The 24,154-nt window shown below is 39.9% G+C and overlaps 1 protein-coding gene and 1 long non-coding RNA gene across 2 annotated transcripts in view; one reads left to right on the forward strand and one right to left on the reverse strand.

Annotated features, from left to right (window-relative positions):
• KCNQ5 (potassium voltage-gated channel subfamily Q member 5) overlaps positions 1-24,154 on the forward strand; it is a 536,412-nt gene that overhangs the window by 490,567 nt on the left and 21,691 nt on the right. Inside the window, exons 8-10 of the mRNA XM_084623334.1 lie at positions 4,589-4,683; positions 6,823-6,849; positions 15,951-16,171. Of these exons, the coding sequence (XP_084479460.1) occupies positions 4,589-4,683; positions 6,823-6,849; positions 15,951-16,171 (343 nt within the window). The remainder of the gene's footprint in view (positions 1-4,588; positions 4,684-6,822; positions 6,850-15,950; positions 16,172-24,154) is intronic.
• On the reverse strand, positions 13,763-17,899 carry LOC311517974. The gene is made up of 3 exons (XR_014710848.1): positions 17,817-17,899; positions 15,071-15,252; positions 13,763-14,908 (listed from the first exon to the last, which is right to left on the reverse strand). It is a non-coding gene; the product is annotated as an uncharacterized lncRNA (long non-coding RNA).

The raw sequence follows: 24,154 nt of genomic DNA on the forward strand, positions 1-24,154 counted from the left end.
GGATCTAAGGTTAGGAGCTAGGGGTCAGCATCAGGAGGGGAGGCTAAGTCAGGAACCAGGAGTCAGAAGGAGGGGACAAAGCCAAGTCAGAAACCAGATATCAGAGGTAGGAAGTAAAGCCAAGATCAGGAACCAGGGATCAGAAGCAGAAGACACGCCTACCCAGAAACCTGGTATCAGAGCCAGGAGGAAAAGCCAAGGTCAGGAATCAGGGAGCAGAAGCAGGATGAGGAAGCAGGGTCTGTAGCAGCAGTTGGCTCTACATAATTGCAGAGACAAACTTACTGAATCATCCCCAGCAGATGTTACTTAGTATGTCTGGACCAATTGGGAATGTCCTTCCAATCATTCCCTCTGTGGGGGGGGATGTCCTGTGATGTGTGTGTGTCCATGAGGCTCATGACCTGCTGAGTGTTTTCACTACCAGAGCTGTTACATGGTGGCAAGGAAATGGTTGCTGCCCAGGGAATTTGCAAGCCTAGGTTCTAGACCTGCTGCTCTTAAAATCACGTCCCTGCCCAAGAGCAAATCTGTAGTATCACCTGCCCAGGCTTTTTGGGGATTGCCTTTGTGGAAAGCCTCTATAAGTTGGGAGCTTGTACATGGTGGGCTGGTTCCCAGGACTGCTCCTTGGGGCCATATGCCTCCCAGTTCACAAAGTACCCAGCTTGATCCTGGAATCCAGTATGGTCGGGACTAGGTGTTCTTCATGGTGCTGGACATGAATGGGTGGCAGAGGTGGTTGCGTTCGGCCCAGAAATGGGCCATTCTGTGAATGGCTTCAAAAGAGAGATTGGAAAACAGGGTGTATTTTGAGTCACCTAGGCAGGCAGAGTTTAACGGTGGCAGAGTTAATTAGTTGGCGGATCTGAAATGGTCCAAGATATCAGTGATCTAGTTTATGGGGTGGTCTGGTGTGGAGATGTTTGGTTGTGAGCCAAACCTTCTGGCCTACCTTGAATTCCGGGCCATGCTGTCTCCAGTGATCCGCATTTTGCTTGTAAGCATCTGCCATGGGGTCCACTCACCGCCTTCTCCTACCGCTCTGGGGATTAGCTCCTTTCAGGTGCTGCGCCCTCCTCTGGCGGTCTGTCCACCTGTCTCTGCAATGCCAGGTGCTCCTTCATGACTTAGCCCTCCAGCCAAGTCACTATGCATGTTTCTCCCTTCCAGTGTATCAGTCTTTAGAAGCAAACTGTCCCAGGCAGTCCACTCTCCATTGCCGGGTCTGTGCCTCTTCCGCAGTGGCTGGTAGAGGAACCTGGGCCTCCTAGTCATAACTTCAGATACACTAAGAGTTTGCTTAGGGAACGTTATGTCAATCAGGACCTCCAGGGGCTGCATGTCATATGGTGTGTGTGGGCTCATGAGTTGACTTTTGTTTTTCCCGGTGGGAGGTCCACCCCAGCTTTTCCCTCCACACTCGGCCTCTTCCCCCAAGGCCCCACCCCACTCTGCCTCTTCCCTTGCCCGCTCCACCCGCTCCCCGAGTGCCTACTGTCCACTCCTCTCTGCCCCCACCCCAAGGCTCCTCCCCCGCGCACCACTCACTCCTCTCTGCCCCGAGACCCCGCCTGCCCACCGCTGACTTCTGTCCACCCCCAAGACCCTCCTACCTGCCACTTGCTCCTCTCTGCCCCTTCCCCTGAGTGCTTCCCACCCACTCCTCTGCCCCCTCCCCTGAGGCCCCCCCACCCACCGCTCACTCCTTTCTGCCCCCTCCTGCCTGAAGGGTGAGTGAGGGGGGAGGGGACAGAGAAGAGTGAGTGGTGCAGACCTTGGGGCAAGAGGCAGAGTGGGGGCTGGAAGAGGCACAGCACAGGTGGGGCACAGTCCATGGGTGCTGAGCACCCCCTATTTTTTTTATCCGTGGGTGGTTGAGCCTCAGAGCACACACAAAGTCGGTGCCTATGTGTGTGGGTGCCTCTGACTCATGACCTGCCAAGTATTTCTGCTGCTAGCTGGTGGCATAGGGACAGTTGCTGTCCTGGGAGCCTGCAGGCTCAGGTTCTGGACCTGCTGCTCCTAACACAATGATATTCTAATTAAAGGATTAGCACTGTACAGTATCAATAAGGCACCCGTTAAATGGATTAAGAACTGGCTAACTGACGGATCTCAAAAAGTAGTTGTCAGTGGAGAATGCGGATATTTCTAGAGCCGTTCCACAGGGATCAGCACTAGGCCTGACACTATTCAACATTTTCATCAATGATCTGGACGTAAATATAAAATTACAGCAGATAAGATTAGTGGATGACACAAAGGTTGGCAGAGTGGTAAATATTGATGAGGAAGAGGAAGTCATATAGCGTAGTTTGGTAAAATAGGCCCATTCAAACGAAATGTGTTTTAATGCAGCCAAATGCAAATATTCATCTATGAAGAATAAATGCAGGCCATACCTGTAGAATGGGGACTGTATCCCGGAAAGCAGTGACTCTGAAAAGGACTTAGTGAACAAGTAACCCAGTGTGATGCTATAGTAAAAAGGGATAATGTGGTCCTTGGATATTACCTCTGTATACAGTAATGGTGAGAATGGTACTGGAATAATGCATCCAGTTCTGGTGTCCACATTTTAACAAGGATACTGATAAATTGCAGAGCATGAGGAAAAGAGTCATAAAAATTATTCAAGCACTGGAGATAATGCTTTACAGTACGAGACTCAGTCTCGTTTAGTTTATCAAAAAGAAGACTGACAAGTGACTTGATTGCAGCATATAAGTCAGGGGTGCCAGAATAGGGCAGGTTTCCGGGGGTCATGGTCCTCCCACTTCTTATGGCCGTGACTTCCGCATCCTCCTTGAGAGAATCGCAGACTTAATAATAAGGTATTCAAAAGCTCTGTTTATTTTTTCACACATTCAGTAGCAATAAAAAATGCACATCTGCAACTGAATAACTGCAAAACCTGTTGTTAGTTTCAAGAGCCCTGATTTTTCAAGTGTGATGGCATTGGAATTAGCATTCAGATACTCCACTGTCATGCCCCGATGTAGCAATTTACACATATGCAAAGCAGGTGTGAAATGCTACCAAGGGAGAATGGTAGCATGTTACACCTATTTTGCATTCTCTTCACACAGATGTAAATCACTAGCTGGGATGTAGAATAGTGGAGAATCAGGCTTAATATTTCTATTCTTTCACTCCAGTTGGTACTAAATATGGCCAGGCAAAGGGCATTGAAAGGACTATATAGACATAGATTCTAAGCTGGTGTAAATTGGTGTCTCTCCATTGATGTCAGTGAAGACCTGGTCCATATTAGTATGGCATGACAGTACATATTGGAAATGATGGAACAATGTCCAGGAAACCTTTTAACCTAACTGGCTAGATCCTCAGCTTGTGTTAGTTGGTGAAGCCAATATAGCTACAATTTAACTACAACACCTTATACCAGATGAAGATCTGGCTCACCATTTTTGTCCAATTATAAATCTAAAAGTTGAAAATACTTTTGATACTGTATATTTGCTTTCCACCAACCAAATTATTTGTTTCGTAGCTTTATATCGTCAAAAATGCCTGAGCCAAGGAGAATATTCTACCTTTCCTCTAATTTTTTTGTGGTTGGTTTTCATTATCATTTGCAAACTATATTATGACTAGAGCTGGGTGAATATTTTTCAGTGAAAAATCAAACCAAACTATTTGCACATTTGGATTGAATTGGGCAAATAGTTTCAGCGGAATGAAAAATGAAAAAAATTGGAAAAAGTCTCAATGGTTCATTTTGATATTTTCAAAACAAAACATTTTGACTTTTAATTTTGAAACAAGGTTTCATTTCTGTATTTAACTAGGTTTGTTTAAAAACATTTTAAAGGTTAAAAAACACCCAAAACAAAACATTCCCTTCGCCCCCCACCCCAAAAAAAAAATATCAGGTTGAATGATTCTGGGGGGGGGGTTGTTTTGGTGAGAAAAACTGAAAAAACTACATGAATTTTTGAACCTGAAACAATTTTTTCCTCATTTTTCAATTTGGTCCCAAACCAAAAAAAAAAAAAGTATTTGGTGAGCTCTAATTCTTACACCCTTCTTACTTCAGTCTGCAACTTTGTGAAAGTTTCTCCTGTGGGATTTTTACAAATAAATCACTGCACTGCTTACTATGCACCTTCTGTTTACTGGCTGTATTGTGATATTTACCCAGAGATTATTAGCCATATTTCACCATGTCCTGATTAGCAATTTTTGCTAGATTTTGTTGGTATTAATGTTTATTTAGACAGCCTAACAGGTAATGTTCTTGGTTTGAACAAAGTCCAGACTTTCCATAATCAATATGGTGGCATTTTCATTTCATATATTGTTGGTTCCTTTGTGCTTTTCTATTGTTTCCTCATACCAGGCTGCTTGGCGGTTTTATTCCACTGATTCCAGCCGAACAAACCTGACAGCCATCTGGCGATATTATGAAAGTATTCTTCCACCCCTCAGGCATGTATCAGTGCTATGAATGATAAAAAAAAGCCATGACTTGTATTGGTTTACTAATCTGCTTTTCAATTTTTGTTTCATCCCCTGCTCCCTCTTGCCTTGTTTTTCTTTTTATCATATATCCTGCACGTAGTGTGTATGGCGTAGTTATGCGGCTGATGAGAAATCGGTTTCCATTGCTACCTGGAAGCCTCATTTGAAGGCCTTGCATACCTGCAGCCCTACAAAGTAGGTACAAATATGGCAGCTGGTGCTGTTCTTGATGTCTGTTCAAGCTTATAGAAAATTAGTATTTCTGTTTGGTTTGTCTCTCTCTCTCTCTCTCTCTCACTAATTCCTTTCATTAAGGTCTCAACTAACAAATCTGGCCAGTATTATAGAGACTCCAGACACAGTGAGGATAAATAGAATCCATTTCCATTTATCTATGAAATATTATTGCACTAAAGTATTCAAAGCATTTTCTCACAAACCCTCAGCTGTGAAGGTTAATATTTTACTCGTATCCATGCACCGTACCAGCTATGTTTTAACTGTAAGCAATACACACATTGATAATCAGAGCCTCCATTTCCAAGTCACACTAATTCATCCTATTTACTGTAGTAAAGACGTGTTACTATTTATAGGGCTCATACCTATTGGTTTCCACACAACATGCTTTCTTCATAACTCAGCGAATGGTGCTTACTGATTGACTGAAGAACTAATAGCTACCCTTGATCTTGGAATTTGGGATTATGTACCAGCTCCTCAACTGCTGTAAATCAGGTTAGCTCCACTTAAGTCAATGGAGCTGTGCCACACCAGCTGTGGATCAGGCCCATAGAATTTTTGAGACCAGAATCAGATGTATTTGGAAGCTCATGTAATCATTTATCCACTACAAGCATTTCCTGTTTCTCTAATTACATTGCTTTATACATAAACTACATTTCTCTGAGTAGAAATTTAAATTTCTCTTTGTTATCCTTATTAATCTTTTTAAATCAGCATGTTTACTTTTCCAGTGGCAAATCCTCTGTAGGGGAGCATAGGCAATATAATAAATGCAGTGACTGCTCTTTATTCTCATGGGCAGTATTATTCTACATTGTACTAGGAGGCTTTAGAAACATCTGTGCTTCCAAAGTGGCAAAGAACTTTATGACATTCCACCTCTTGGGAATGTAGCCTTTAGTTATAACTTCAGATACACTAAGAGTTTAGTTAGGGGATATTATGTCTTCGGATATACACACATGTAATCAATAGAATAAAACCATGTATTGTACCTCTAATGTAAGAATTTGGCCAATAGAGAGTACACTGATGTCATAACCTGGATGAAAATTCTCAGTGCTTTGGCAGAAATTCACCCTTTAAGAGGAATGGTCCAAGATTGTTCCGTAGCTCTGAAAAAATTTAACACAAGGCAGTATGTCACTGCCCCAAATGTGGGGCATATACTTTGGAATGGAGAGTACTAAGTACAGCTTTGAAAGGTACACAGTGATAGCCTTGCATGAAAGGTGTAATAGAAGTCCTAAGTATTATTATTGTTGTTGTTATTATGGCCAGTGCAAGAGACCAGCTGTTCATCTCAAACGTGTGATGAACACCCACGCAACCGTAAAGAGGAGATTATGTGCCAGATAAATTTAGCCAAAAAGGGTTGGCTGACTACAGAAAGCTGATCTGTGAATTTCAAAGAGTTTAGAAGAACTGAGCCATAAGTGATCTATTACCACAAGTATTCATCCTGAATACTTCAAACTAAAAGTAGCTTTCAGATTAAAAGTTATCAAAGAATTCACAAATATTGATTTTAATAATTTTGTTTGAGACAAATAGATATCCAGGTATAGGGCAACTTTTGCATACATGAATTAATATGAAGCTATATAAATAAGCTATATCCTATCTGAAATAGTCTAGAATACAATTATAGCCCAAGAAAAATAAAGCCTAATAATCATTATTTTAAAGAAATCCATTGCTGTGCTATCACAGTCCTAATTAAATCAAACATGTTTCATTACTGCAGATAACTTTATCAAATAAAAAGTCTACAGCTTTCTGTTATATATGTGTCACCAATGCATTTTGCCTAAGTAAGTGCTTTGCCAACTCAGTCTGCAGTGGTATGTATTCAGCAAGTTATGCATGTATTAAGGTGACTGAGAAGTTTATTTTTCAGAAATATTGTAGTTCTGAATGTTGCTTGAATGTTTTGTGCTTGCACTATAACCTGTGTATTTCACATTAATTTAATTAACACATCCATTTACAATTTAGCATTTATCTAACACCATCTGTGACTGAGTATTAATAATTACTATCTGCATAACAAAGTTGTTTTTTCTCCCCATACCCTGACACCTGAAGGAAAGAACAAGGGGAAACATCTAACAGGTTTGTCGTTTCTCTATTTGTTATATATTTTTAAATCTCCAAATTTTATAACGGGGTTTTGAATGTCTTTTGTATAGTAGGTTCAAAATAGATTGGCTAACACGGAGTTGTAATAGTTGGAAAATCATTTCTGTAAACTTTTATTACTATTGTCTGAAATCTCATTTTTATTTGTCCTACATTAGCAGCTTAATTTAGCAGAAATTTGCCTTTTTGTCTCCGTTTTCCCACGGGAAAATCTAGGGGACTACTAATCTTCATAGCCACAGAGCACACCCTTATTCTGAGGGAAGATCCCAGCTCTAGTTACTGCAGAATAATGACTTAAGCATTCTCTCCAGTTCAGAGTCTGTGCGCCAGATTCTGCCATAAGATAGATGGGCACAACTCCCATTGATTTTGGTGGAGGTTGTAGCTGCGTCTTTGAATCTGGCCTTCTAATTTCAGAGAATCCATCGTCTTTCTAACACCAAGGAGGGATCTTCCCTGGCTTAGTTGTATGTCAGTCAGAAGACACAACCTGTAAATACTGCTCTTCCCCTTACTGACAGCTCAGATCCAGAGAGCAGAGTCAGAAAAGGGCCAGGTGGCTGGAAGAGTAACTACACCAGTGGTTCTCAACCTGTGGCCCAATCAGCACAGAGTTGTGGCCCATGTGACATCCTCAGGGCCATAGAGGTAGTATTGACTGTGGCCCACATAACACATTGCAGGCCACATATGTGGCTCACAATGGTAAATAGGTTGAGAACCACTGAACTACACCATCCCAAAAACTAGTGTTCAGGAGTCAATTCTCCAGTACAAAAGTGATCAAGGAAGGAATGGTGGAGCTTATCTCACCACCTGCATGACACACAAAAACATTTTTTAAAAGAAATAAAATATAGTCCAGAGCCAAACCAGCCCACAAGTGCAGCTGCATATGGGACATATTACAGTCCTGTAACACTTACAGGCTGTGGAGCCACATTTGCGGAGTTTGGACATCCCAACCGTCTAAAACATGAAAGTTAGGTGAACTTGTTTACATCTCCCTAGTGGGCCTGCAACTTGCCACTTGTCCTTCTCGCTTTTGAAGCTACGGTATTCTTATTCTTCTCTTGATGTGCATGTAACTCCTATTAACGTTACACACATACCTCTTGAGGTTCCTAGATCCATTCTAAGATATCCATTACATCCACTTTATTTAGTCTGTCTTTCACATATAACCAGTTTGATATTGTTGTCAAACTTGTGTCTTTTCATATATAAATATATTCCCTCATTGAGCCCGCTACCAATTTACTCATTTTACACTGAACAGTATAACACGTGATCAAAACTTTCAAATACTATTCATACTTCCTTTTTCTTTTAACAACAGTGCTCAAAAACTGATTTCAGATTTTATAAAAAGCTGTTTGTAGATGTGATTGGTCATTGCTTTGAGCAGGGGGTTGGACTAGATGACCTCCTGAGGTCCCTTCCAACCCTGATATTCTATGATTCCTTATCCCCTTACATTATTTTCTCAAAAAGAATGATTTAGACAAAAGAGAAGGGAATAATTCCCACCTTGACAGGTGAGCCTTTATACACACAGTTCCCTTTACCATAAATAGAAATTACTCATATAAATCCCTGAACATCAAGATGATAGTATATCCTATGATTAAGATAATGGTTCATATTTTAAAGTAGTCTAGGGGATTTAACCATATATCTTCAATGACTTTTCATTGAATTAATACTAATGGAAGATGTGTGGCCATATCCCCTTTGAAAATCTCAACCAATCTTTTCTGTTGTTGCTGTATATTGAGTAGGAATCAAAATGCACTTTTTTGCATGGCATTAAAACACTTTACAACAGCTTATACACAATAGCATGTTAAAATTGAATTTTCCCAAGGAAAAAGAAATACAATTGAAAAGTTTTAAAGATTATCAATCATTTTTAATTTTTAACTGATATCTTTGACTTCAGTGTAAACCTGCTGACCATTCATTGCCTTTTTAAGTGAAGTTAAGTATTGTGTTGTCAGTGGCTGTTAATAGTTCCTACAGTGTTGTATGGCTGTATGTTTACATCAGTTAAAAAATATGTAATGAATGTAGTCTTTTGCATTAAATATGTAAATGCAATGTTCTGCAATGCACTTTCTAGAATTAACTATCTTCTAGTCTTTAACTTCTTTTTACTGTGATGCTTAGTGACTTGCATGTGATGCTATGTGAACTAAATAAAAGGTGTCTTTATATTAAAATGTGTTTGTATTCGCAGTGCATTGAATTGCTTTGTGAACATGGTTTTTCTTCTTAATTCTGTTTTAATAAAACAAACAAGAAATGTTTATCCATTTATCTGGAAATTATTTTAATTTCTTGCCTATAAAAATGAATTTTGGACATATTATAACATTTTTTATTCATTAACTCCTATTTGGACCTAGAACCTTTCAGAGTGTGGCTAAGTTGTCACTCTGTGTTTGGAGGATAGAACTGAGCCTTTGAGCTATACATGAACATTAATTTTGCTAACAAAATGCACAACAGTTTATATTTAGTATTTCTAAATATTATATAGAGGTGCTGTTTTGTTTTTTCTCTTTTATAAAATTAGACTGTATTTTTCTAGTATTTTCTTTGGTGTAAAATAGATTATTCTGTAAATCATTGTTTGAATTCTGCAAGCCATTTTAAATCTGAATTCCTATACACTGCATTCATATATATATTTAACAATTTATTCATCATGAGTGAAATTCACCCCTATTCAGAGGACCAGCACAAGGTCGGTGCAGAACATTTCACTTAAGCCCTATCTATATTCAGACCTTCCAGGAGCCTCAAGTTGTGCGTAGGCCTTGGGATGATTCTCTCTGCAGGAAAGTAAATTTCACCCAAATAGTGTAGTTTTTTTATTATCCTTTTAAATAGAAGTACTAAATTGTGGGCCTGATCATCCATCCATTACTCTAGCAACACTCTCTATTACAGGCCATGGGAGTTTTGCCTGCATAGGAGTTCGAGAAAAGACCTATTATTCTACTCATTTTGATTGGTTCTTTCAAATGTATTATATTTTGGAATCTCCATATACAATATTGTATTTGTTTCTCATAGCAGATTTAAAATTAAATGATTACCTTGTTTATTATCTTTGCCTCCACCATTGTGAAAAAAGAATTGTCAGTAATCTGGAACCTGTCTTGGCTTATATGGAAAACCTAACTCCTTTCCTAGTAGTGGAATGCTTAGTAATACAATCCTCTATTTCCCCTCACTCCTAGTAAGCTTTGTAGTAATAAACAGAAGCTCTTCAGGATGTACAGCTCTCGGAAACATAGGTATCCAGCATCCTATCTATTCACATGATATTTGAGAATGCCACTAACATCAGGTGCATGATCAGTTTACTTCCCCTTCTTAGTGCTTTACAATTTCTTACTTCTCCTAGGGTCCTTTCTTGATTTTTTTAAGTGCTTGTAATTTTCCCTGTTGCTTGTTGCCTGCAGTGCTGTATTAATATAATGGCAATAAAGTGTTGTATATTATAGTATACTGTGTCAGCACCTCAAAATTCATGCAATTGACAACTGCAGAGTGCAGCACGCATTGGCTTTTCTAAGCCTGGGTACCCTCTTCCGCCTGAGACTTGAACTTTTGGAATGTTTGATCCTATAAAGAGCTAAAACAGTTCTTGGCTATTTGGATAACTACATTTTCCTAAATCCAAGAGGATTATTGCAACAGCGGAGGCTGTGTTCCCATGTCAAATAAATGTTAATTAGTGGGAAATACTAAGGTATCTCATGCTAGGTTATTTCAATAACTTAAGTTTACGGTTGCTACTGAGAAGTATTCCCTTGGAGACAGTGCCTGAATCAGTGCATTATCTACAGTGTAGAGGACTGCACGCTAAAACAATGGTTTGCTTCAACTGGACTCTGTTGACCTTTCTATCTCTTGCCAAACATGGTAATTTCTAGCTTATGAATCTCAGGGGAGAATCCTCTACTCTATGCCAAAAACTTGCTACATCAATTTTTTTAAAGTTTTTTTTAGTGATTTCAAAAAGTCATTATAATCCCAGACTGAAATTATAAAGTGAGCAAAAATATAGTTTCTATTTGTCCAGAGACTAATTTGAAATAAATGCACTATTTTTAACACCATTCACAAAAAGCTTCAAATGTATTCTTTTAAAATTCCATTACTACATTGAAATCTAAACTAAAATTACTTCCTTGTAATTCTTGCCTATGCTCATAGAAGGTGCGAGGTATAACATCACCATTCTTGGGTTCACACTTCTAGCATGAGGCTGGTGGAGAAGTTTTACATCTTAAACTTCTAGGACTGGATTATCAAATACATGTGTGTGACTCAGTGTGATTTCAATAGGTGTCATGTGCACCTAGTTGGAGTAATCGGGCTCCTAAAGTAATTTGGTCCACTAGAGAATATTGCTCACTACCCCTCCAGTGAAGCCACAGTGACCCCTAGTGTGTCCCCCCCAGCAGTTCCTTCATAAGTGAAGGATAGAAAATAAAGAATTTGGGAAAAACTAAAAGGAGTACAAAGCCCTGTGCAAGAGAACAGTTCATGTGTATGTTGACTAGCGGGGTGGAGGACTAAGTGGGTGAGATGTTATAACTAATGCCTTCAGAGTAGAAAAATTAAAGAGAAGTCATTTTCTTTTTTTCCAAAGGTTCCAGTTGTAACTGATCCCTACTCTTAGGGCAGGTCTACATTACCGCTTAAGGGCTTGTCTTCACTACAGGGGTAAGTTGACCTAAGTTGTGCTATTCCAGCTACATGAATAACGTAGCTGGAGTCAACATAGCTTAGGTCGACTTACCCCAATGCCTTCACGGCGCTGCGTCGACGGGAGACACTCTCCGGTCGACTTACCTTAATCTTCTTGGGGAGCTGGAGTACCGGGGTTGACCGAAGAGTGCTCTGCTGTCGATTTAGCAGGTCTTCACTAGACTCGCTAAATCAACACCCGCTGCATCGATAGCAGCAGTGTTGATCTCTCCATAGTGAAGACTAGCCCTGAGTCAATCTAATTTATGTCACTCAGAGGTATGAAAAAGTCCCTCCTCCTGAGCAATGCAAGTTTTGCGCTGTCCATACCAGCACTATGTCGGCGGGAGACACTCTCCCGCCAACATAGCTTATGCTTCTCGCCGAGGTGCCGTCAGCATAGCACATCTTCAACAGACACGATACCGTGGTGAAGCTGCATCAGTGCAGCTGCACCGATGTAGCGCTGTAGTGTAGGCTTGCCCTACAAGACTTTAAAGCTCCAGCACTATAGCTATAGAAATATACAGAATTCTGCAACAGGCAGCAAAAGAACACAGTAAGTCCAAGAAGATTATCATTGTCAAAGTCAAGAAATAGAAAGGCATAAAAGATTAAACAGATAAAATATAAGCAACAAAGAACAGAGTCATCCCCCAAAAAAGAACAAAATTGCTATACGGTAGGGATAGTGGGGCTCATTCAGGTTCTGTACACTTGGGCCCTGATTCAAAAGACACCTCTTCAGGAAAGCACTTAACCGTTTTGCTTCCCTGAATCAGTGCCTTAAAGCTTTTGCCTTCTGGGTCAGCATTCAGGTTGGAGTTACAAGAACCCTTGCGTGGCGGCTAAGAGGCCCTCAAGCGTTAATCACAGAACACTGACAAGTCCACAGCAATGTGTGAGCACACGCCACAGTCTACCCCATCCAATTTCATGATGTCATGTTTGTCTCTACTGGACATCAACAGGATGGCTTTCATTCAAAGCACTACATCCATGACATCTTTTTAAAAGATGAGAGAAAAGAGATTTATATTAGTACAAATGAGTTGATTTAGCAGCAGTAATACGTACTTTTCATCTAATTTTATTTTTGGTTGCATTTACCGGGGTAATAAAATATAGTCCTTATCAATCCTTGTTATGGCTACCTTATCAATTTTCCAATTGGTTAAATTAATGTAAGACAAAGTGACATCTCCAGAAAGTTTTTACTTTATAGGATTTCTCTAGAAAATAATCATTTGATTTTTGTGCTTGAATAATAATTAATTTTTTTTACCGGTACAGCAAATACAGTATATGGAGAGCACATGTATAGATATAGTACCCATAATAACAAATACATTTGCATTATGTAATTCATGCACGCTAGTGTGAATACATTGTAGTGTGACTATTAAATGACTGCCTCCTAGAGTACATTCTCATGACAGATTATAAACAAAAGTTACTGAGAGTTGAACTGAGCCTTGAACTGTAACTGTTACTGTAAAACAAACCTTAGAGCTTGCTTTTCTTTCAGATTATAGGTTCTGAGGGTCTTTTGTATTCAGTACACTACAGGATTTAGTGTTCCAGGTGTGATTAATATTTTGCAATGGAAAGAGATGACATTTCCAGTATCATCCCATGTTTGTTTCAAAAATTGCTTACTTTGGGCAAGGGGAGAAAGGGATTAGATTGAGAAATTACAGAAACAAGTATTCTTTAAAGGGATATAAGATGCCATATTTGTCTAATGAAGATCTTTATAGCATTCTTGAAACTGACCTCATTATAAGCCGCTCAGCATGTGCTCTGCTTGCCGCCTACTGCCTCTCAGTCAGTCTCAGCTGTATGAGACATAGTATGATGCATGGACAAAGAGTGTATGATTATCTGAAAATGTCATAACCTCAGAAGATCATGTGATTCCATTTCATATAGTTACATATGAGAACTCTGTCTTTTCAGAATATAGTTTGTTAAGCAGGTAGACATGGAACAGTACAATTTAATATTTCTTTTTAGTTGCAAAATACATTTCTGTTCAAAACGCTTCTTTTTAGTGTCTTACATTAAAATACAGGGACCATGAGGGAAGCAGAACAGGCTGCATCTCAGTGTCATGAACAACAAGCAGATAGTCTTTGTCATGACCCCCAAAAAGGTTTATTGCCACTGGAACACCCTGTCCCTTTTGCTAGAGTCAATAAATTCACAAGAGGCTCTCCTAAGTGTGGCCTGTCATGAATTCACAGGGTCTAATCTATGCTTCAGCCTTTAACTGGTCTCCTGAGGAATATCCCATTAGTGTGCTGGACTCCAAGGATCCCTATTGTTCCACAGGGACAGGCCAGTGGCCTCCACAACTCCAAAACTAGGCCTTCAAGCCCCATCAATCCCTGTATCTCGATGGCTGCCTGCAGCAATCCAGCTGAGCCAGGCTCCTGCAAGATACTTTCCCCCTGCTTCAGGGCACAGTGCTCTTCAGTAAATATCTGCAACAGCACTAGGCAGATTTTTCAAAATAAAGTAACAATTTATTAGTGACCTTGAATACAGAGGCTGAAAGTCTGGTTTTCCCTGAGAGAGGCAGAATTAGGACAGGTTTCACACTGCGGGGAGACAAGATTTTGCCACGCCCTATTTCCCTAAGGTTTCTTCCCATCTCCTCTGCCCCATTCCCTTTGTCTCTCAGTCCCCAGTGAGCTTCCCTGTGTCTGTGAACCCTGCTTTTCTTCACATAAACACCTAATACCTTTGTGTCTTTGTTCTCCAGACACAGCCATGCTGTGTTCACACGTTCAGCTACTTCTGCAGGTAGGAGTTAATCTTTGGTTGTTGAGATTCCCTTACCTCAGGAGGATCTTCCATTCATCTGGGTTGATTCCAGCCTAGTTCCTAATGGCACATTCCTACTACCCCAGACAGCTACACAGCCCAAACACGTCATTCCTCCTGCTCAATTCCAGGAAAAGCAATTTAACCCCTCTATATCCAATGGGTAACAATAGAAAGTCAGATGGGGACACATACATTGTTCATAAAAATATTACAGAAAATTCCCACATTTGTTATGTAGCCACAATACAATTGTGTCTGTCAACCCCTTCCCTTGCACGAATAGGATCATTGTGCAGGAAAATTTTCCCCTTGTATAGATTATTGAACTTAATCATGTAGATACAACACATCTTCATGCCTCCAAACTGCATACACAGGTTCAAAGTGGATTACTCCATTCCGTCTCCTATTTGTGTCCCATATTTTGTGTCTGTAAAATAGTGACAATGAATAGTGCAAATTATAAATAAATATGGAAAAGTGTTACATGAAAACAGCCAGAGTGAGCAAATCAAGTACATTACATAGCATATACAAACATGAACAAAGCTGGAAAGTACATTCTGTAAATTAGGGGCGCCCAAAATCTTACCCATGAGTAAGTAGAAGGGAAAAGTCACAGGTGTATGAAGAAAAGCATTCTTCCTGTAGCTCTCCCAATGTACAGGCCATCTTAGATCAAGCAGTCACAATCACTAGCATGGCCAGGCTATTTCAGCTGACTGGTCCTGAAGTACCATCTGCTAGTGGCTGTTCCAGCTGGTCAGTTCCCAGCTCAAAGACAGGAAATTACTTTATTAAACATACAGTATAATATCACATTTTTGTGAATCAGCCATCACATCAATAACATTTCTGGGGGGGGGGGGGAAGAGGAGTTTGTTCGTTTTGGTTTTTGTCTTGTCCAAATGAATGCTGTAACAAAGAATTTTAAATTTATGTGATCATTAATAATATGTATGAAATGTTGGAAAATGTCATGTCTTGAAAATGCATGAACTTAACAATAACATTAATCTTGCCTGTTTAAAAAACAAAAACTACATGGCATGCAGAAATAATAGAACAATTTGTCTTGTTTATCTGTAGAGATGATCAGAAATGCACTGAGCTGGGCTGTCTTACATGGAAATATATTTGTAATCATCTAAAATTTAAGTCCTAACCTTAAAAGTATGTCTGTAAGGTTAAACCATTATTACTGGATTACATTTTGTTAGATTTACTATACACTATCACTGCAATCACTATACACTCTCAATGATAATGTCTTTATAGAATTATACTTATTTCAAATGAGCATTATCCCAATGAATGAATATATTCCATGAAAGTGAAACACTGGTTAAAAATCTACATTGTGCTTTCTTTAGTTTAGTTGCTGGAAATAAATATATCTACATGTCTATCACATAACAAAGGAAATTGGAATGAATTAAATATGAAATAATATATATTTCTCTCTTTCACAGCCAGAAGTTAAGTTTTAAAGAGCGGGTACGGATGGCTAGCCCAAGAGGCCAGAGTATTAAGAACAGGCAAGCATCAGTTGGAGATCGACGGTCACCAGGTACTGATGTTACTGCAGAGAGCAGCCCAACCAAAGTGCAAAAGAGCTGGAGCTTCAATGACCGAACCCGTTTCAGACCTTCACTGCGTCTGAAGAGTTCTCAGCCGAAACCAGTGGCAGATGGTAAGATATTTTTCATGCGTATTTTCCATTATACCTTGTCCCTATCTCCCCTTTGCCACAAAGCGGCCAGACTTCCACGACCACCCATTCTCCACGGTTCTAGGAAACCACTGCAGATACTCGAGTTTGGAGAAGGCGGGTACTGGAAAGCTGGCTTCCCAACTAGGTTAGAGTTCAAGCTGTAGTGCTTTTTCTGTGGTGTGCTGCTTGGTGGTGGTGCTAGTGGTGAGTTTGTGTCACTGGGCAGAGGAGGGAGATGTACTAGTAGATGCTTTAACTTTTCGTTTCTTTATTTTTATGGTTTTATCTTAGGCAAATTATGCGTAGACCAACCTTAAAAGATAATAGATAAACAAGATCATGGTTTTGTGTAAGGACATCGTGAAGTGTCAGACTTTCCGACAGAATGGAGATTCCAAGCTCCTGTTTTACGGAAGGTATAGGAGAGCCATAGGACCTGAGGTTATGCCTCTCCCCTTCTCCTTCAACCAGCTAAGCACTTTCACAAAAATCCTGTTTTTTCACAAATGTAACCCTCACTTCATCAAAGATCTTCCTCCATGATGTCGCATCAACAGGGACCCAGTGGCCCCTCTAGTCAGGGATAACCAAGGATGTGGAGACCAGATGCAATGCTAGAGGACTAAGATAGCCAGGGAGCCTAGTGGCAGCCAAGAATAGGGAGAGCCAGGCAACTTGTAACCTATGAAAGTTCAACTTGAAATATAGTCAATTTCAAAAAGTGAGTTAAAAGTAGTTGCCTGAGTGTTCCCTGGCAATTTTAGGTTTATACAATCACATTTTCCTATTATATAAAGATTTGACTTCCCCCGAAGGCCCACATATAAACAATAGGATATGGGAATACAAGGGAAGCAGCAAAATTGACTGTACACAAAGTGCTGTCAACTGCAAAAAGGAAACCAATTGACAAAAATAGAGACGTCGCTAATCTCTTTTCATGACAGTAATCATGTATGCAACTTCTAATAATTGTGGATAATAAAAAAAAATCAGACAAGAGTGTGATTTAGCTATCTGCATCCCTTTAAGAGCACATATTAGCACATACATAGAACTGAAATACACTGTAGACCACAACTAAGAGCCTCCTACTCAATGTACCTATTCAGGAAATGCCTCACTAAATAATCAGGGTTAGCAACATTCCCTGAAGGGCTGAAAACAAAACAAGCAGACCATCTGCGGATCAGCAATCCAGAGTCTAGGATCCTCCTCTGAGAATCCTCAGATGTACAAATCTTGAGACTTTCAGCTTAGGGGTTGAGCACCCATGGCTGATCTCAACAGCTATGATAGAACAATGGAACAGAAAGTGGTCTGTAAGATACAAACCAGTAAGGTCTTTATAGGTAAAAAAAATCAATACCATGACCTGCACCTCGACATAAACTGACAACCAATGCAGTTTGCTGAGCACAATTGTAATATTCCTTTTAATTTTTACCCCTTATTTTATACTCCTATCTTTCATTCTCTAGCCCCATCACATTGAGGAATTCATTTCCTTTTTACCAGCTCCCCATGCTCATCAAACAAACTATGCAAACATTGCCATATATTTTCCCCTAGACATACTGTAACTTATAGTCTTGAAGCATCATCAAAATAAGTAGGAACTTACCGTGCAGTCTTTGATTTTAGGGAAAAGATGCCATGAATTGCATCTGCAGGAATCAATACTCATAAAAACTAAATATAGTTTATAATTCTTTACAATACACTTAAATACTTTCCAGTTCCTCAGAGTAACCGCAGATTGTATGCATGTCAGCAGTTTCCAGCGGCACAGCCACCATTATGGACAAAAGCCAACAGATATGTCCATTTCTCTTCTGTGACAGAAGGAACAACAGCTTTAAGTGACTCCAGCTCTTTGGTAAAGTTTCCACTGTAGGACTTAGTCCAGCAGCCTCTGGGATCAGTGTCATCAAACTGATGTCCAGCTTGCTTACTACTTATAGGCAACACTTACACAGTACATTCTGCAGCCTCGCTTTTATCCCTCAGATATGTAGTACCAACCTTGGTGTATTCAAAATTTTTCCTCACATGATATCGATTCTACAGTTATTAAATGCTGTCTCAAGGTGGATGTTCAATAGACTGCATATTTAGCTTAGAGCATTTTTTCTTCTTACTGAATGGAACTACAGCATTTTATTTGTTGTAGTAATGTATTCTTATCTCCCAGGTGTCAGGTCACTACCTCAGTTTCCTTCCTTATGATAATCTTCCACTGGCTATTTGGCTGGGTGATTGTGGTACTTTGGCCCTCCAACCAAAGCAAAAATCCTCCCTTTCTGGGATAAACAAACATCCAAACACAAAACACCACACATATTTGACCCTCCTTGAGCCAGGCCTTTTGCCACCTATTAGTGTAGGAGCTCAGTGGTCCATTTCTTGTATCACGTTTCATCTCTTTTGATGTAAGGCAGGTACCAGTGATTGACTGACCTCCCCAGGCTAAGGAATTTCTTCATCCTTCCAGGACCAAACAACTCAATAGTTTCCTACCTTGCTCTTCCATCCTTAACACAGGAGAGTGAAAAGGGCTTCCTCCCACCTTTTCTTGCAAGCTCTAGCCTGTCATCTCTAGCTAAAGGCAGGAGCTAGCAACAGGCCTCCAGCCCACTCCACTAGTGCATTGCTTCAGGCCTTTCCTTCACTTGCTTTCCCACACATCTGAATCTTCATCCCCTTAGTGCAGGACTCACAAACAGTCTCTGATTCTACTGAAAATCTTATCCTGCAAAGGAATGGGAAGTTCTTTTCTCTCCTGCCTCATCAGGCCTTGAACAACTTACCCTTCCCTGTGTTTCCTGTCTCTTCATAGACCCTTTCCACAGACTCTCCAGGGCTGCTTCCCCAGCACTCCTGGTGGAAGGCCCTACTCCAGGTCTTGCTGCGTCTCTGGTTTCTGAGGAACAGGACTTATTCCCCTTCTCCCTACTGCCTTCTCAGCAGGGGTTGTTCTAAATCACCCTTTCTCCCATTCTGAGATGAAAGTAGGGCACAGGGTGTAGCCATCTATAAGGACCAACACACCCTGTTACATTGTATTCCACCATTTTATTCTTTCGAGCCTTTGCAGGAGATATTTAGCATTCTCTATAACCTAAAGACTTGCAGTTTATTGAATAAAACATCAAAGTGTTCAACACTTGAGAAATTACAGACGTATTTCATTTGATTAATTGAAAAGGCCTCTCCAAGGAAATAGTTGATTTCTATTCTTATCTCTAAACTTAACGGCAGAAAGTTATAAACTCACATGAACTCTCTGCCCTTCTATTCCCCTGAGAGTACTTACATTGAATCCTCAGGGTGAGTAGATCATAAAAATCATGGAAAGAATGCAAATGTATACTTCATCCCCCATATACTTAGTTATTACCATAAAATTTATGTATCGTAAAAATGACAACTTTTTCTTTCAATAACACACAGATCTTGCCCTCATCTAGAGTTCATTCGATCAGGGGGAGGTCCTTAGTTTAGTTGTTTTTAAGCCCTCATTAGTTAGCAATTACTGGTTAAGAGTTAAGCCATTTGGTAACAGACTAACACGGCTGTTACTCTGAAGCCATTTGGTGTCTTTCGTCTCCTTACTGGATTTGTATGAGCTAATACCTTGGGATAAAAAGCTGTAGTGCTGTTAGCAATATGTTAATTGATGTCAGTCGATAGGGTAATATTTCTGTGATTGTTTAAACTGATAATGTATCTCCTGTCATTTTCATATAGTTTACACTGTATTGAATTAGTAAGATCTTCTCAAACATAATCCACCATTCTAATTTGAATTCTATGCGCCAGATCTTCTTCTGCTGTTAATCAGCGTAGCTCCATTGGTTTTGATAGTTATTTCAATTTACATCAACTGATGGTCTAGCCCTATGATTCTGTCATTCAATGTGTATCTCTACAACACATATTGAGGGTCTGATTGTGCAAAATTTACTCATCTAGGTGAGTACTCAATAACTTCAAAGGGACTGCTTAGTAGTATGAGTAAGGGTTGCACAATTGGGCTCTGAGAGAGAGAGAGCGCAAATGCAATGTTGTGTGGTACAGAGGTTTTACGTAAATGAATTTCAGATGACCACACAATCATGAGTGGTGAAGCCATGAACTGAGTGCCAATTAAGCCATTATACCACACTACACGGCATGTATTCTGCGTATGCCAAATACAGTACTATTTTAGGAATGCTTTAGAATTTTAAAAAATGTTTTTGGTACTGTCCTTCATAACCTTCTGCATTTAAAGCCAAGTACCCTCATTACCATTACTCAGCAGCGGGAGTCTCTGCTTTTTTAATAGAAAGGGAGAGGGAGCCAAGCCCAGGATGAAACTGGCCCTAGTGGGGTGAGTGCTTGCGGGGGTGAAGTCATTGCTGCTGCTAACCCTGACCAAAACTGGGCATTTGGGCTGAAGACTCTCCAGTGGTGATCTCTGTCCCCACCCCCAAGGACAAGGGGTTTGGAATGTCAGAGCGGTTTTGTGGGCAGAGTACAACAAATGATGCAGTCAAAGATACAGGATATTTCCCCCATAGCTCTTCACTTTATCACATAGCCTGCACTTTCGTACATGGCTATACTTTAACATGTGTGCTGTTTACATAGGTATGAGATATGTTTGTGTGTATAGCTATATTGATACATATCAGTTAGATAGAGATTTTTAAAAGTTTCGAATTTTAAAAGTTAAAAAGCATCAAAACAAAATCATCCTTCTTTCTTACTCTCCTTTTATGGCGAGTTAATAACAGATCAGTTAGTGATTCACTGTTATGATGTGATCAGCAATTTTAACTGTAGAATTATGGTGTATATAATTAACTGTTTTTAGAAAAACTTCTGATTCTGCTATCATCACTCAACGTGGAGAAACTCCTTTTAAATTAAGTATCGGGAGCCATTCCATGAAATATTGCCAGTATTTCGACAGAGCGTTTTTCGGAAGTTTAAGAGCAACTAAAGCTAACTGATAATTATTAGATGGGAATCTTTATGCAATGTTCATTATACACGCAGAATTTTGAATTTTAGGATCACGTATTAATTATTTGATAACCAATAAAAATGAGGCTTCTTATCTTAAAGAACTATTGCCTAAGCCCCTCCCCTCAAAGGGAGTTAGGCATTTACGAGTAGGTACCTCCCTCTACTAGGATTCACAGCTGTGAACTGTCTGCTGGAGTTAAGCACTGAAGCAATGTCAGTTTTACTGTAGCCAAAGTACATTGCTAACAAACTGAATACACATATGGCCTTTGGAAAATATAAATCAAAACCAAGGCATAACTTGTGCACCAAACCATATGACATACAGTTATGAACTCATGCATTTTTATTTGTTATTTGTGGGATTTCACAACATAATTTTATCCCATATATCTCTGCATAATCATAAATGGCAGTGAAATTCATAAATGGAATGCATACATGTCCATAAAATTCCACTGGAAAATTAATCAGAGCATAAACGTTTATTTCATCGGGAATGCAAATTGGAAAATTTTCCAAATTCTTCTTAATACATGCTCCCCAAACTCTTTTTGGACACAGCAGCAAAATGAGGACAGACATATGCATGGGATTACAATTTTGTTAAACTTTAACACGAGGGAGGGGCTATACCTGCCCATCACCTATATTCTCCTATACCAGACACTTAATTGGTTCCAATGTGGGGATTACAGAACTCCTTACCAGAGAACCCATTAACTAGCCCAGGCTTACAGGGCTTGTTACCATATAACCCGTAACTAGCATCAGGTTTACAGGGCTACTTAACATATAACTCAAACACGGGGTGGCTCTCCTCAGTTTACACCCCAGGACTCAGCTCTGAGTCCTAGCACCCTCTTCCCCCCCTTCCCCCGCAAAGGGGACAGAGGGTGCAGCAGGGTGGGACCTCAGTCTGCAAGTGCTACAAGGTCTGACCTCTGCCCATGAAGGCCTCAAGGACTCACCCTATCACATGAGCCCAAGGCTCATCACCAAAATCCCAGGTCTTTTACCTCTGGGAACCATTCATTTTATTCTCTTAACTGCACTGGAAACCAGCGGCAATTTCTGACGAATAAACTCCACCACCCAAGTACCTTAGTTAGGTACTAAGTGTGTTCCTACTCAGACCACTGTGGGTTGAAGGTGCTGTGAGGAAGGCAAAAAACTTCCTGGTCCTTTGCCAGTTGGCCCATGGGAGAAAAAATTCCCTCCTGACCCTGTAAATAGGCGATTGGTTAGACCTGCAGTATCTGTCAGGCCAGGTTTCCATTCTTAGTTCAGGTGGGTAAGGTGGGCAGCTGGAACAGAGCCAAAAAAAGCTCCACAAGGCCCCTGCACTGGCTAAATCCTGGGAGCTGGGAATGCTAGCCAATCAGCACCCTTCTTCCCCAATTGGCCAATGGGTGCCAGAGACTCCCGGGGGAGGAGCTACCTATTGTCCATTGGCAAACGTCTCCCTCCCTTGCTACTGTGACTGTTTTCCTTTCACCAACAGCCCCATCAATTTCTCTTACCCATTGATGTGGGTGGGTGGCGTTTCCAAGTCTCTAAGTATTATAAAGAAATATGCACATTTCTCATATAAATCAAATAAGTTTTATAGCTTTTCCTCACAGCATTATTGACATATTGTATTGAGCTCCTACCATGCTGAGGGAAACTCATGCCAACGGAAATATTAGAAAGAAAGAAGGCAGTTTATTAAGAAAAGTGCCTCTTTTGCATGTTGGCTTAAACTTACAAGAACTTTTTGTTGTGTATCTATAAATATATTTTGAAGATATTTGTGTCTGTGAACTGGCTGGAGAACTTCACAGATTGCATGAGTCTCATTCAACACCAGATTTATGCAGATTTTTCTTTGCAATGTTCCACTAAAGGAGCTCTTTCATTGATTAAGCTACACTTAGAACAAGGTCCAAGAATTGTATAATAGAGGCCGCCATTTAGAAATGCACTTTATTTTAAACTGCAGAAGCCAGAATCTCCTCTTTCACTGGTTTTATACAGTTGTAATTTTATTGACTTCAACCGTTACTCCTGATTTACACCAGTGTAAGTAAGAAGAATCAGATTTTTAGTGAAAATACCACTAGAATAAAGGAAGACTTATTTAGTATGGTATTTAGGGATAAGCTAGGAGATTCCAGAAATGGGGGAAGTTATTGGAAAGACTAAATCAGGGACAGAAGTGTGAAACACCTGGAAAGTTCAGCATTATGTATGGTTTTCAGTTATTATTTTAATTATTAGTAGCTTTGGTGAACTTAATATAGCAGGATAATTACATAGTTAAAACTAATTAATAATTTTGTCAGGCATCCAAGCTTTCATTAGGGAGGGGACGGGCATAAATATTTTATGAATAAAATAAGCAGATTTCTTCTAAATCATAAGACTGGCTAGTATAGAGAGCTTCCTCAGCTCCCACTATGGCAGGCAAAGGCAATGCTTAAGTGGCTTAGAGGCAGAAGGCTTATGTGGGCCAACTGAACTGGGATGTATTTCTTCCTATATCTTTCTTCTGTTAAACACAGTTTTTACCTGGAGTATTTGGTCATTCAGCTGTCCTCACACAGAATAAATGTGCTCTTTGGAACAGGGACCAAATCCTTTATTTTTCTGTTAAATGCTATGTAAATTTATGGTGCTATATAAATAATAACTAATAATTCATCATTACAATATCGGTGTCTTTTATCTATATTGTGGCTCTGCCACGGTTTCTATTACCTTGTTGCTTCTTTCTAAAATAGAGAACATGATGTGATATACTCAGATGCCACGCAGACCTGCATTCAAAAGGAATTGATATTACACTATCTATTTTGGACTATACAATCCTGCACTAGCAGGGAGATCGACTGATGATCTAATAGGTCTCAGGTCTTTTTCTGTCTCTAATTACTAAAAATCTGTTTTCCTCTTTGCTTTTAG

Source organism: Lepidochelys olivacea (assembly GCF_965140295.1).
Source record: "Lepidochelys olivacea isolate rLepOli2 genome assembly, chromosome: 3".
In the NCBI taxonomy this organism is placed as follows: domain Eukaryota; kingdom Metazoa; phylum Chordata; order Testudines; family Cheloniidae; genus Lepidochelys; species Lepidochelys olivacea.